At 36.0% G+C, this 15,571-nt stretch overlaps 1 protein-coding gene across 2 annotated transcripts in view; it reads right to left on the reverse strand.

The window, feature by feature from the left end:
• Window positions 1-15,571, reverse strand: part of LOC120525486 (protein SOGA3-like) — a 71,157-nt gene that overhangs the window by 31,866 nt on the left and 23,720 nt on the right. For both annotated transcript variants that reach the window (XM_039747827.1, XM_039747826.1), the window contains exons 7-8: window positions 11,926-12,252; window positions 3,677-3,722 (exon numbers count right to left, since the gene is read on the reverse strand). In XM_039747827.1, coding sequence (XP_039603761.1) covers window positions 12,142-12,252 — 111 coding nt within the window. In that variant the 3' untranslated portion in view covers window positions 3,677-3,722; window positions 11,926-12,141. The remainder of the gene's footprint in view (window positions 1-3,676; window positions 3,723-11,925; window positions 12,253-15,571) is intronic.

Genomic DNA, 15,571 nt, shown 5'->3' on the forward strand with positions numbered 1-15,571 from the left:
GGTTGGTTCCCTAACTTTTTTGATTTACTTAGGCAACTAAAAATGTATAAACGTTATACTGTCAGACATGCATGCCTAGAGAGCAGTTTGTGGGCTCTGTCTAGATACAAATGAAGGGGGCAATAAAGAGGTGGAACAGTTAACTTCACTTCCATAGTTTACCTCCTAATGGAGTAAGATGCCCAGAAGGACCTCTGATGTTCCTCTCCTACCCTTTCTGGTAACTCTGACCGGAAGTCAGTCGTGATCCTGATACTGGAGAGGATTGAGTCTTCTACCAAGATGCACTCTCAATGAGCTAAAGAACAGCACAGTCCCTGGAAAATTCTTTACAACTAGTTATTTTGTTTCATTGCACCACATCAAATGGGGCACCCACTAATTGTTTAACTGGTTAAGTTTCTATTTGTTCCATTCTACCATATATACTAACAGATAAGTTCGCGTGCAGATAAGTTGGGGTTTGATTTTACCATATAATTTTAGGTATTTTATAATGTCGGTTGTATAAGTCGAATGCAGAAAACTCACGCTATTGGTCCAAGAGATAATGATATGCTAACGCCCACCTGAGGGAGTAACCACTGAGCACACTGCCTTTTTTAATGTACTGTGCCTACGTGACCACACGGTAATACCCGTACTATTCCGAAGCGACGTTTGCATTGTTTTGTGTTTTTTGTATCTCACACTCTCATACACCTTTATCGTTAGAGCATCCCTTATCTACGATGGAGTGTTCGAACAGAGGAAAATATGAAGCTGGTTTTAAATTAAAAGTGATTAAAGTGGCGAAAGAAATTGGTAACGGTGCTGCTGCAACAAAATTCGATGTGTCTCAGAAACTGATGCAAGATTTGAGGAAGCAAGAAGATGTTAAAAAAAAATTAAGTGTCGCAGTTTTGAACGGGCATGTAAGTCACAGTCTGATTTTATGATCAATTTTTCAGGTTTCAAGGCATGACTTATACGCGAGTATATATGGTATATCTATCAAGATACTGTATAAATATATAATGAAAATTTAATTGACTCACTCACTCACTTATCAAAAAAAAAATTATTTCCCATTTAGCTAAAAAATAAAAATTTGTCAGGATGGTACGCCTAGGTTAGTAGTCATTCACTAAGAAAGGGCATTTTGATATATCAGTATTTAGTGGTAAACCGTCACCCCCCCAACAAAAAAATGAAATACCCCGAAATCTCAAAAATGCTTTAAATGATTTAATTGAAATTTGGTGACTTCATAGAATTTATTTGTCAATATTTATTCATATTATGCTAATGTGCATGCTCTGTGCTGTGCTATGCTAACATACATGCTCTTTGCTGAATACTTTGAACAGGGACCCCACACTCCTCTGCTCTCCAGAATTCTTTACATACTATATTAAAGACATTAAAGTGGGACCACATACAACTGACAAAAAACACAAAAAGAAATAGTTGAGTGAAAGAAGTAAATAACTGAAAATTGTTAACAGGTAATACTGATAATAATACACACTAACACTTTACAGTATTCCTACTGATTACCTGTTTCAATTAAAAAAAATACACTTTACTGTACAATTGTGTTTTGCAATGATCATCAAAAAAAGACAAGTCACTAGAAAAAGCAGGAATTGATCTAATGCAGGAATGTTTTACTCGTGTGCAATTGTGCATAGCATGTTTAACAATAAGCAAAACCAATGACTTAATATAATTATTATTTGACTGATACCATTATCTAAGGTGACATACAACATCTGAGATACAATTAAGCTGCATTTCTTTTGTTTTTATAATTGTAGCACAGGCATGTGAAGTGACTTGCTCATGGTTACACAGTTACAATACCAGGACCTGAATCCACATCCTCAGGGTCTGAAGGCCTAGATTCAAAGCTGTAACCATTAGAACACAACCCTGCCAACAATATTACCCCTTGGTAAAAAAAAAACCCAAAACAAATATTGTATACATAAAAGTACTTAGTTGGGTAAAGCTGAATAACACACCTTCTGCATACAGTATAAAGTATGTACTGCCAGAATTAAGTATAAGGGACAGAGGAGTGGTACAGAGCAAAAGACAAGTCAGATATCATCAGACACCTCAATGGTAACCAAAGTACTAACCAGGTTAAAGTGTATGTAAATGGGAGGTTTATTGCAGAGTGGTTTACCATATTCCTTTAAATGATACCCCAGAAATAGTTAATATGAGAGTACAAAAGAGAGAAATAGGTCAATGAGCAATGGTGGAATTTTCCCATAGCAAAATTATTAGCCACGTACTCCCTCATGAAACAAATTCAGCTCTGTGCCACATTAGGTAGCAGGCAACCAAGGTACAACTACAGTCATTCAATTAGAAATAAAGAATTCAGGAATACCCAGAGTTAACACCAGAACTTTCAGAGAGTATTCTTAATTGGGCCATTGGGCAAACCATCACAGCTAATAGGGATTAGATGCTATGTAGTCAAGCCCACTGAGATAGCTAATGCTTGTTTTCTCTGATTTAATTGATACTTTCTGTCATATATGTTTCCTTTTCTAGTGTGAAGTTTTTTGGACACTCCCATCTTATAAATTTATCTGTGTAATTCAACTGCTTTGTACCTTTTGTCTAAGCATTTGAATGAGTTCTGCTGCATGTCCATCTTTTCTTTCTGTCTACCCTATCTTTAGCTGTTAGAGCTACCTCCATTTCATTATTCAAGATGATGCTTTAATCTTTTTTCAGTCTAAACTCTACAGTTCTAGGTTTGCTGTCTTATTTGATAGACCCACATCATATTACTTCAATTCTCCAATCTGGAGCCAACTTCTAAGAAGAACATAGAAACTGACAGTGAGTAATGTCATATTGTGTACAGGGGTCTACTACACTAGAATGAAGCTGGAGGTATAGAACTGTGGGACCAGAAGACCAGAAGAAAATGCTGGCCTGGGAATCTGAATTAAAAGAAAACATTCAAAATGGGTGTAGGATGCCTTAGGATGCTGAGATGTGGCATCTGCATATTCTCAGGATCCAACACTCTGTCTCTTTATCTCTGAGTAGCATAAGGGGAGTTGAGAAAAGTCAAGCAAAATTACACCTTTTATTGGCTAACTATAAAGATTACAATATGCAAGCTTTCTAGGCAACTCAGTCACCTTCTTCAGGCAAGATACAGTATAAACTGAAGAAGGGGCCTGAGTTACTACGAAAGCTTGCATATTGTAATCTTTAAAGTTAGCCAATAAATGGTGTCTTTTTGCTTGACTTTTCAGTACATTCATAATGGCTAACACGGTACAAACTATAGTACTAAGGGGAGTTTGGAAGGGAGTCCTGGAGTCGTTCTCTGTACTTGTTGATTGCATGCAGGCTCAAAGCTAATATTTGGCTTGGAAAAATGTACCCTTTCTCTAGGACTAGCAACATTGATGTGTACTGTAAATGGTTTTACTTTCTTAAGAATAAACAAGTAACTGGGGAGGCAGCAGACAACTTGTTGGTAAACTGTACAAAAATTCAGCCAGCAGATAGAATGAGAACTTGTAAATACGTACAAGTCTAAATTAATATTTTGCACAATTAACAATAGCATCTTCTTAAACTCACAAAGTTTACTCATTTAAATGTGGCATGCATGTTAAGCTAAACTTGAAGCAAAAGTCTTTGAATACATACTTACCTATCTAAATGCTGGTAAAAACTGAGAGGAAGCAAGCTTTTATAACCTGTGGAATTAAAAAGAAAGGAAAACAGAGGCTGCTTAAAACAGAAAGAAGACTGACAAAGCTTGCTTCCACTAATAAAATAGCACTTTAAGAGACTCAAGAAACATGTGATGGAGAATTACATGTTTTCTTCATGATACAATGAGCAAGGCCACCATCTGTTCTAATAATAATGCACATTCATGAAGTCAGTTTTTGAGACTGTTTTACTTATTTGACATATCGATTAGCATTGAAAGACCTTCAGTGTGTATTCTAAAAATGTATAATGGCAGTTATATATTTTGTTTGCCATCCCATCTCTAACCACTACTTGCTAACCAATATCACTAATAAAACATGTTAATTGTTAAATATGTTCTTAGACATGCACCACATGTCCCAATAATTTCCTCTCATTTAATAAACTGCTCAGCTTTTGTGTCTCAATTTCATCATTTGATACTTTGTGATTGTCCTTTCAAAAATGGTTGCACAGGAAAAGGACAGGAACCAGCAAGGCCATAACAGAGAAATGGAAATACAGCCTGAAAAGAATAGAGTAATGAGTCCCAAGACACAAGGAGGGAGTGAAATAATAAGTGCCAGAATTTCCAGATCCTTTGTCTAAATTGAGAGAAAGACCACAAAGTACTAATAGGATATTAGAAAACCTCCTAGCCAATGGTGATGATTTGTAGGTGGCAGTCTCTTTGTTGCTTGCTGAACATTTAAATCGTAAATTGCAGTTGCTAAAGGTTACAGCACTTTGGCCTGTGCCAGCCAGGGAACATTTTCAAAGAATTTGCCATTAATTGGTTAGAAGTCAATAATTTCATGCAGTATATGTTGTTTGACTGATGCAAGGGAAAGGCAAAGAGAGTGTTCATAAAATAAAAAAATATATACTTTATAATCTTTACAAACAACAGGGCTACACATTAAGTCAGAAAGCCTGCTATAAATATTCACAAAAAACGCTTAACTCTGATGCTTTAGTCACTACAGAATTAGATATTTCCTATGAAAATCTTCTAGTTGTATTACCAACAGCACCAACAGCACTCAGTATGACACTAGATTTACATTTTAATATTGTTTATTATAATTATACTGCAAATTCAAAGAGTCTTCACCTGAGGTTGTTACAGTAGATTAATTCACAGCACATTAGTAATTCATCTATCCATCCATTATCCAACCTGCTATATCCTAACTACAGGGTCTCGGGGGTCTACTGGAGCCAATCCCAGCCAAAGCAGGGTGCAAGGCAGGAAACAAACCCTGGGCAGGGCGCCAGCCCACCACAGGGGACACACACATACAGACCAAGCACACACTAGGGACAATTACGAATCGCCAATGCACCTAACCTACATGTTTTTGGACTGTGGGAGGAAACCCACGTAGACATGGGGAGAACATGCAAACTCCATGCAGGGAGGACCCGGGAAGCGAACCCAGGTCTCCTAACTGCGAGGCAGCAGCGTTACCCATGGCACCACTGCGCCACCATGCCGCCCATTAGTGATAGATAGATAGATAGATAGATAGATAGATAGATAGATAGATAGATAGATAGATACTTTATTAATCCCAAGGGGAAAACACACTCCAGCAGCAGCATACTGATAAAGAACAATATTAAATTAAAGAGTGATAACAATGAAGGTATAACAGACAGACAATAATTTTGTATAATATTAACGTTTAAACCCCCCAGGGTGGAATTGAAGAGTCGCATAGTGTGGGGGAGGAACGATCTGCTCAGTCTGTCGGTGGAGCAGGACAGTGACAGCAGTCTGTTGCTGAAACTGCTCCTCTGTCTGGAGATGATCCTGTTCAGTGGATGCAGTGGATTTTCCATTATTGACAGGAGCTTGCTCAGTGCCCGTCGCTCTGCCACGGATGTCAAACTGTCCAGCTCTGTGCCTACAATAGAACCTGCCTTCCTCACCTGTTTGTCCAGGTGTGAGGCATCCCTCTTCTTTATGCTGCCTCCCCAGTACACCACTGCATAGAAGAGGGCGCTCACCACAACTGTCTGATAGAACATCTGCAGCATCTTATTGCAGATGTTGAAAGACGCCAGCCTTCTAAGGAAGTATAGTCGGCTCTGTCCTTTCTTACACAGAGCATCAGTATTGGCAGTCCAGTCCAATTTATCATCCAGCTGCACTCCCAGGTATTTATAGGTCTGCACCCTCTGCACACAGTCACCTCTGATGATCACGGGGTCCATAAGGGTTCTGAGCCTCAGAAAAATCACCACCAGCTCCTTGGTTTTGCTGGTGTTCAGTTGTAGGTGGTTTGAGTCGCACCATTTAACAAAGTCTTTGATTAGTTTCCTATACTCCACCTCCTGCCCACTCCTGATGCAGCCCACAATAGCAGTGTCGTTTGTAAACTTTTGCACGTGGCATTACATTTAAAATTAAAACATACACATTTGCACCAGGTGACTTTTATGGAAATTGGAGAATGTAGTTTAGAATTTTAGAGGCACTCCTGAGATGCCAAATTACTAAGGAAGTCACTGTAACTTGCTAAATATCGACTCCTGTATTAAACATGGTGCTGCACTTTCATGTTCTTTAGCATGAAATATTTTTTCATTGTCTAATTCACGTTGTCCTGAACAGGGTCGCGAGGGGAGCTGGAGCCTATCCCAGCCAGCATAGGGACCAAGATAACAACAAACCCTGGACAGGGCACCAGTCCATCACAGAGCAAACACAAACACACCAGGGCCGTTTTAGCATCACCAATCCAATTGCATGTCATTGGGCTGTGGTGTGGGAGGAAACCCACACAGACATGGGGTCAACATGAAAACTCCCCACAGGGGGGACCGCAGGTGCAAAACCTGCGAGGCAGCAGTGCTACTGATGCACCACCGTGCCTGAAATATTGCACTTAATAATCAATGTGAAATTCTTACACATTTTATGCAATAATTTGTAAGAATGTTCAACTGCAATACACTTTAAAATCTGCAAGTCTGCATTTTACACTTTGACATCTAAAATTCTGCTTTGTATTTTCAAAAGCAAGCAGACTACTGTCATTATCAATCTGGGTGTCTATAACACTTGAAATATCACACAAGGCTAACACTTTGATTAACTGAAACTTGTTTATAAATCCCCTTACTGTTGTTATTCTTTTAGAAAGAACAAAAGAACTCAGGCAGCCCCTGCATTCTAAAGGTTTAAGCAAACAATAATTCAGTACAGCACCTATACTCAGTCTGAGTCAATAGCAAGTAAAACCAGGCCCCAGCTTAACAAAATAATAGTAATTACAATGTCAGCAACTCCAATTTTGGTATCTCATTCTGCAGCAGACGTAAACAACTACCTACATCCATCTACTCATTTAAATTTCCAAACTATTCATTTGAGACTTCAGGAATAAAGAGATCTCAAGGTCCAGTAAAGAATGAAGATGATTATTGGAATATGTTAAACAGGAAAATGCAACATGGATAGTAGACTAACATAGAACTGAATGATAGCTCCAGAAATATGTGTTACACAGGTTCATGAGGTATAAATTTTCTATTTTTTACTGTATTCCAGTTTTCCTCTAACATCCCAGAGATGTGCTAGTTAGTTTACTGGACAAACCGATTGCTAATTCAAGAAAATACCACAATTAGAGCTATCAAATGACTAAAAGTGTATCAGATAGGTAATATTCATTATGCTAAAATGCATAAGAAATTACTTATATTGTCCTTTAGTTTACATTTGTAATCTTATACACATATATTGCTGTATACAATTCACAAACAAATTATTATACAATTTCACATAAAGCTTTATAAAACATTACCTTTAAAGTTTGGCCATGAGAAAGCCTCAAAAAGCATTTACTTCAGCATTGTCTTTTGAATGAATAATTTCTAACCTACTTATCCAGTAGGTGTAAAAATGGAACTAACCTCTGACAGAACCAATCCATCATAATCCTTATTCACACAAACACCCATGCAGAACCATATGGGTGTTACTTTAGATTGTCAATTAACATAGCACTCGTGTCTGTCAATCTTTATTTTATTTAGCATGATTTTTTAATCAAGCCAGCTATTTGCCAGAATTAATGTTTTGCTGGACAGGGTCACAAACAGTGAAATCTTATCTCAGCAGACGTAGGTCTAAGACAGGAACTAGGCTACACTGATCATCACAAATTCAATTCAGGGCAATGGCTTCCTGAGATTTTCTTATGCCAAGCAAATTTATCACTGCAGGCCTACTTAATAGTGGTTTCAGCACTTCATTTTCAGGATTGCATAGCTAGTTAAGATATCAAATGACAGACAAGTCGAAAACAAAGGCCACTCCTAAATGCTTTGCCTTTTGATGGCATAAATATTCAACTCCTCAAAAATATGAATGCATACTATATAGACCAGAGTTTCTCAACCTTTAAGTATTTGCAGTCCAAGTTTACATAACAGTTTTAATCGCGTCCCCCTAACATTTTTTTGAAATGAAGATGCATATTTTATTATACCTACATAACTTTTATCGACATTTATCTAACTCTATATTTATTGTTCTAGTATCAGAATGTAGTTTAAGTTAATGTGTTGTGGTTTCAACAGATGCGCCGCCCTTTTTGTTACTTCGTGCCCCCCAGGTTGAGAACCACTGATATAGACTAATGCTGCCTTATTCAAAAGCAAAGGCCCTGGGTGAATGATCAGGAGAACAAATAGCACATATCTAGTGACTGCACAGAGAAAGTAATACAAATCATTTTAAATCTCAGACACCATAACTGATTGTGTTGAAAGCTGGAACCCTGAGTAAACTGTTTGTTAATTTTCTCTGAAGTGCAGTGAGCCAGATACTAAAAGAGGGAGAGAAGCAAAACAACAGATGCTTTTAGTTTAAAAGAAAGAATTAGCAACAGTGAGAGCTGTGAAAATACAGACATTATACATATGTAATCAATTTCATTATGTTTGTTGTATAATAGGACAATCAATGTCACCTTGATGTTATCCACTGTTTTTCTATTGGACATTTTATCAATCTAAAAGGCACTAGTCCACTGTGAATTATATAACTGTTAGTGTCCTTATCAGGACACCTCCTTAAGCAAAGTGATTGCAAATGAAAGCCCCACTGTATATATAAACATTAAATAAAAAATAATGCATACAGTGGAAAACATTTCAATTAGAAAGAGAGGGCAGTATATATTAACAATCAAATAATGAGGAAAACAATGTTAAGCAATTTAAATGTGCTTTCTGTTAGCATAATGCATATATGTGTAAATAAATTAATACTTCATTAAATACTCCATGCAAATAAACCCATGATTAAGGATGTAAACAAGCATTGTCTATCTGTCTCTCTGTCTCTATATGCCTCTTTAAATAGATAAACATATACTGTATATAGAATTAAAAGTCAATGGATAGATTCAGAAAGTATTCAGACTCCTTCACTTTCTGCACACATTATTGTAGATTTATTTTTAAATGGATAAAATTGACATTTTTCCCATCAATCTACACTTAATAATCCAAAATGACAAGCTGAAAGTGTATTTTTAGAAAGGATTTTCAAGATTTTTCAAATAAATTTAAAAAACAAAAACTTAAAATCTCTCATTTATATAAGCAGACCATCTGCTGTGACACTCCAAATTGTGGTGAGGTGCACCCTGTTTGCTTTAATTATCTTGTGATAATCTCTGTGGAAAATTGAATTGATTCGACATTGTTTAGAAAGGCATACACCTATATATGGAAAAATGGCTCCTAATATATGAATCTGCAGAGCCGCAGGCTGTCTATGCCAGTTGTGTAACCACTCCAATGGCATAGAAAGAGAAAATAAGTTTAGGATAAAAGAAGCCCACGACACAATGAGGTAGCAAACGATGCTGTGTTAAAACATAAGTTAAAAATTGATAATAATTTATGCTTCTATTATTTTATTTTGTTCTGTCATTTTTAAAAAGAAAGCTCTGACCTATTTCTAGAACATTTGGGTTAGGATAGGATTAAATGTTATTAGGTCAAGTATACTAACACAATATCTATAATAGTGTTCTCTCTCATATCTTGCTGCTTGTTTTTAATTTTCTCTACAGAGTATGAAAGGGAAAAATATGTGCTTCTTTGTCCTATGTTGTGACTAAATTCACAGAAGCTGTAAAAGAACCAAAGGGCACTAGATGGGCACGGAGTTCTTTCATGTGCAAGGTTGGTTAAATATAGTATGTATGCTTTTAATGATCCTGTCTGTTATTTACCAGATGTCTTTTCTATTTAATAAATCATCTTTATGCAGTTTTAGATTTAATTACAGAGCCACAAACTCATCCTAGTGGTCAATAACTCTCAAACTCTACTGTATGTATTATTTGTGCTGTACGAATACCAAGTCAGGTCAGATTAGGCCGGGGAGCATGTACTGGTACAGTGCATTTCCACACCCACCATACGACAAACCAGCTCAGGATCCTAGTTGGCAACCTCCTACGCAGACATGTGGTCTAGTCCCACATAACATCTATCTGCTGCAGCCAGATGTTATGTGGGTGTCCCCTTGACCTGGTCCAACCGCTCGGGTCCTCAACAATGAGGATCCTGTGAACCAGATCACCCACGGGGAATTGCACCACATAGCCGTAATGCCGCAACTGATGCTCCATCACAATGCAGGTAATGTGCCTCATTTGGGACTCCTTGAATAACCAATCATTTGACACAAAGTCAAACCAGCAGTACCCAAGGATTCTCTGAAAAGACACATTACTGAAGGAGTCCAGTCTTTGTCTCATGTCACTGGATAGTGTCCATGTCCCGCAACAATACAGCAAAACAGATCAAGCACCAGGACTATAAAGACTTGGACCTTCATCCTTTTGCAAAGATATCGGGAGCCCAACACACCCCTTTCCAGCAACCTCACAACCCCCCATGCTCCCCCAAACCGTCTACAGACTTCATGAATGTCGCCGCTAAGATAAGAAACCTCTCGATAATGTCGATACTCTTTCATCAGACAGACACACTGTTGTTTGGCTGTGCCCAAGAGGTCATTAAAGGCCTAGATCTTTGTTTTTTTATTCAGGACACGATCTATGGAAAAGAGTGTCAACCTTTGTATGAATACCAGAGAAAACTAAATTGCAAAATCAAAAGAAAAAATGTTATCTACATGCTCTAAAATTAAAACTTCCTAGATGAATGAAAAAGAGTAATGTGACTCTTCATAAAGTCTTAAACATTTTAATAATGTATTAACTACCAAAGCTAATCTATAAGTTACATCATCATATTTTTAAGAATGAGGGGATTAATTAGGCCAAACAAACATTAACTTTGTTTATACTAAAAGCCCCAACGTTATTAGTATCTAGATAAGTTTGAGTGTGTTTTTGTACTTTTTTAAATTATTTGTCTATATCCCTTTGTTTCATTTATGATTTGATGTGGTAGGTTTGTGCAATGATGATGTAGTTAGGAATGCTACAGCAAAACAAAAACATAACAGTGTGCCTGATAACGTCATTATAGTGCAACTCTCACAAGCAACAACATGTGAATAAAACAAAAAAAATTGTAAAAAATTGAAGTAAAAAAGAAAAAAAAAAACTAAAATAAAATTCAGATTCCTGATGAACTGACGTCTTGTTTTCCCCTGAAGCATTTCATATTCTCAGAGGCCTACTGGTCATATCTTGTGTTAACTTGATTTGTCTTATATTCCTATATGATCACTCTGGAGACATTTGCTCAGTTTAAACAGTGAAAGGCATATCCAGCCATACAACAATCAATTTTTAACCCTACCTACAGTAGCATAATATGCAGCCAAAGGAAAAATTAAAATAAAGAAAAATGCAAACCCATACAGGTATTTCTTGGGGATTGACTGTGCCCAGGAGCTATGAAACAGCAGCACTTAATAATAAGCATGCACTGTAACATTTCTCAGCCTTTCACTTATAATGACTAAAATCAATAACAGTTTACAGTATATTTCATAAAGAGAGACATTTCTGAGTCTTCAGATATTTCAAAATGCAATTATATTTTTGCTTAATCATTTTTTCAGGTCACCCATGCTGCAGGCTATCACAGAAGTTATATGTACAAAATCATACTTACAACTGGCTAATTATTCTGGATTTCTTGACATACTGTATATATAGTATTGTTCCAAAATAAATGATTTCTAATACATACCTGAATATGCAAGTCGCGCCATTTGTGCAAAAATCAGTTGTCTCCAGTGCTTTTCTTAAACATAAAGTCTGATGTTGAATTATGGCCCATGAAGGAATGAGTTATCCCCTGTACTTCTTGCATGTTGTACCCTTAGTGATGTGTTTAAAGCAAAATAAAAACAAAAATAAAAAAAAACAAAGCAAAAACAAAAAGCTATGCAAAACTCAATGAAATTTACAGTACAAAAAAAAGTGTAAAAAGGAAGACCAATTTAAATATGGTGGCATAGGACAGCGATGAAAACAAAACGAGAATGAGAATAAGCAAAATAATAGGCTGAAACATCTGGGTAAGTAAAGGATGAAAGAATTGTTAAAAATGGAGAATAAATAAATAAAGAAAGAAAACAGAAGTTAGAATTTTAAGGCAGAGACCATTTTCTACATTTTATTTTAAATAACCTTTGATTTAACTTTTCTACAGTTATTTTTCACATTCAATTTCTCAATTCTGATTTTTCTTTCAAGTACTCTGGAATAACTCTGGAAATAATTTATTTTTTACATAATGCATGCCAGATTAAGAGCCGCATCAAGGTGCTGCAGTACTGCGGCCTGAAATAATATGGCAAACATCCCACAGCAATGTAAAAATTCCTAACCTTCTTTTTGAGCTGCACTGTTTATTTGCCGCAGTCACTTAGAAGTACAGTATGCATGATTATTACTTACAGTTAAACAGAACAGTTCAATTTTATCTTAGGAAACACTACATGCAAATAAAATATGGCAGACTTTGAGCAATAATTGTTTTACCCATTAAGTAGTAGAGAAAGGTTATGAATATCTACTGTATCTATCTATCTATCTATCTATCTATCTATCTATCTATCTATCTATCTATCTATCCATCTGTCAATCATAAAGGTACACCAAGTAGTTGAAGTTGGTGTCACATGAATTACTGCCATCAACCTTATAGCAAAAAAAGAAAAGAACATTACTTAATCAAACTTGTCTGATTCTCTTTATACAAAGTACTTATGAGTTTATTCAGCTGTACCCTTTCCCCAAAATAACAAGTGAAAGATTGATTTTGTATTCTTACAATGTGAGCGTTACTAGTAAAGTGATTCCCTCAGTCACATACTGTGTCATGGCTGGCGCTGAACCCTCAACCTCATGGCTTACAGTTAAATGTCTTAATGACTGGTAAAGACCGTCCACCCACAGCACTCTCATACTATAATTACTGAATAGTTACATCATCTTTTAGCTTAATACATCTGTCCATTTACTGAATAATTTACTTATATAGAGTTTCATTAAAATGCAAACAATTGTATGGCCTTTGATAGCAAGTATTATGGCGAGTGTAATTTCAGTCAGTTGACATCTAAAGTAAACTATTGTTCCATTGGCCATTAACCAAGTGTAAGGATTGAAAGTTTTTTAAATTGATTATTGGTTAACACATGTTCTCACAATTCTCACCTAAATCATGTTGCACTTCCCAGTGCCTTGTGAATTCCAGTTTCTGTCCAGTATTTTCTATTTAAGGAGGTTCAGGTATTGTTGGCTAATATGTCTTAGCATGACTCTTTCAAAAATTTTAGATCTACCTTAAAATAAATAATGTTTTAAGCCTGTTCTCCAAGCTCAGAACATACTCTGACAATGCTTCAGATTTTGACAATTCAGTTATGAAAATTACTAAATCACAAGGGTTTGCCTGCAATTACCCTTTCATTTGAAATTGTCTTAATACTGTGTTTTTCTGTGTTGAATTCCCCAACATTTTATTTTATGTTTCATTTGAAATTAGACTTTTTATGAAAAATATTTACTTCACAGCATGTTGTCCAGAGTGGTATAGAGGTTAGCATTTCTGCTCTAATAAGTTCAACTAGGTTGGAAACCCAGGCCTTATTACTGTCTATGCAGAGTCTCTCTATGTCCAAGTGAGTTTTTTCTCTCTTCTCCTCCTATACCCCACAGGCATGTGTGTTACATATGATGCTGACTCAAACCCAGTTTGTACATGGGATAAATGTGCCCTGCAATGGACTGGAACTCCATCTAGAGGTGGTTCCTGCCCACCACTCAGTGCTACCAAAGCATGTCCCAGTTCCTACAACCCTGAGTTGGACAAAACAAGCAGAAATAGAGACAAGTGTCCATAAATGAATACAACGATTTATAAAGTTTTAGGGAAGTAAAGTACTGTACATTACACATGGTAATCTTCGCATGAAAATTTTGGTACATCTTTGTACTACCTATTGGAAATTTTTTCAGGTGGATGTATGCATTGTCCACTTAGAAAAAAACTCTTTAACATGAGTTATCTTGATAAACCAAATAACAAATTAGGATGTGGACAGAAAAGATAAATTACTTTTAAATCTGCCAAGCAAGAAAAGAGATTAGAGCAAAATTACTGTAAGAAGGAAAAAATTATAATATCTCTTCATTTTTATTCAAAATATATGGAATTATACATTCTATTTAGTTATAAGATTTTAAGACTGAACCATTGTTGTATGGATGCTATGTAATTTAGGTGGTCTTTAAAGTTTGAATTTAATGCACTTGAATGAGAATAACTATGGCTGGAACAGTGTGTACTTATATGTGTATGTTTGTGTGATAATCAAAAATTATTTTATAATTATATTAAAATGAACAGTCTGGTAGAATAAAATTGCCTGTACTTGGGCTGAAAGACGTACAGTACACTGTATATAAAGACTAGATTCATGTAAGTGTAATTATTTTGTTTTGTGCTACAAACTTAATATAGTACTTGCATGCATGTTCAAAAAACAGAAGAAAGTTGAGGGGCTGGTCAGTGAGAGGTAGAATCGTTTATGTCTCTTTTATTAAATAGCATCCTAACTTTACAAAAATGTAATTAACAGTTGTGAATGATGCAAACTGTCAGTGTAAAATGTAGGCCTAGAATTAGATGTTTTCTACTTATGGTTGTTATTATAGAAATCAGTATAGAAAAACAATATTGAATGAGAAAATAAGGCTAAAGGTCTGAAATTTTCCAATTTCTTTATGCATTTTGTGAATCAACTGGATAAAGCATACTGAAAATATATTTTTGCAAGAGACTGCTTTTGAAGTACAGTAAGTGCTATAGTAGATGTCAGGTAGAAATAGGCAGTTGGATTTAACTTAAAAATAGAAAAGGATCATTCTCTTTAAGATTATACACCCAGACAGTCTTTCTCTATTCTGTGGTTGGACTGTGTCTTTGGTGCTGCAAATGCAAACATGTCTGTCTGTGACTGACATGTGAGAAGTGCTGTCTATATCAACCTTTTTCCAGACGAGGCATTCTGGTGTGAAAGGGTGCAATCTCAGTTTTCAGACGAGGTACAGAAGTCAAAAGTAATATCTAGGTACATGGGGGTATGTTAAAAGTGAGCACGTCAATCATCCTAACATATGGATATTCTGGCTTTGTTCAGCTATATGATCACACATGTACAGATAGGGGACATGTAAAATAAAGGTAACATTTTAGTTCAAGCACACATTAAAAGAAGCTATTGATAGCCTATAAATTTTTTATTAATTTTGCTATAGTCGATACAAATATTAACTGGATTTACTGTAGTGTACATATTAAAATGTTTTATTGTCATTTAGCA

This window comes from Polypterus senegalus, chromosome 3 (assembly GCF_016835505.1).
Source record: "Polypterus senegalus isolate Bchr_013 chromosome 3, ASM1683550v1, whole genome shotgun sequence".
NCBI lineage: Eukaryota > Metazoa > Chordata > Cladistia > Polypteriformes > Polypteridae > Polypterus > Polypterus senegalus.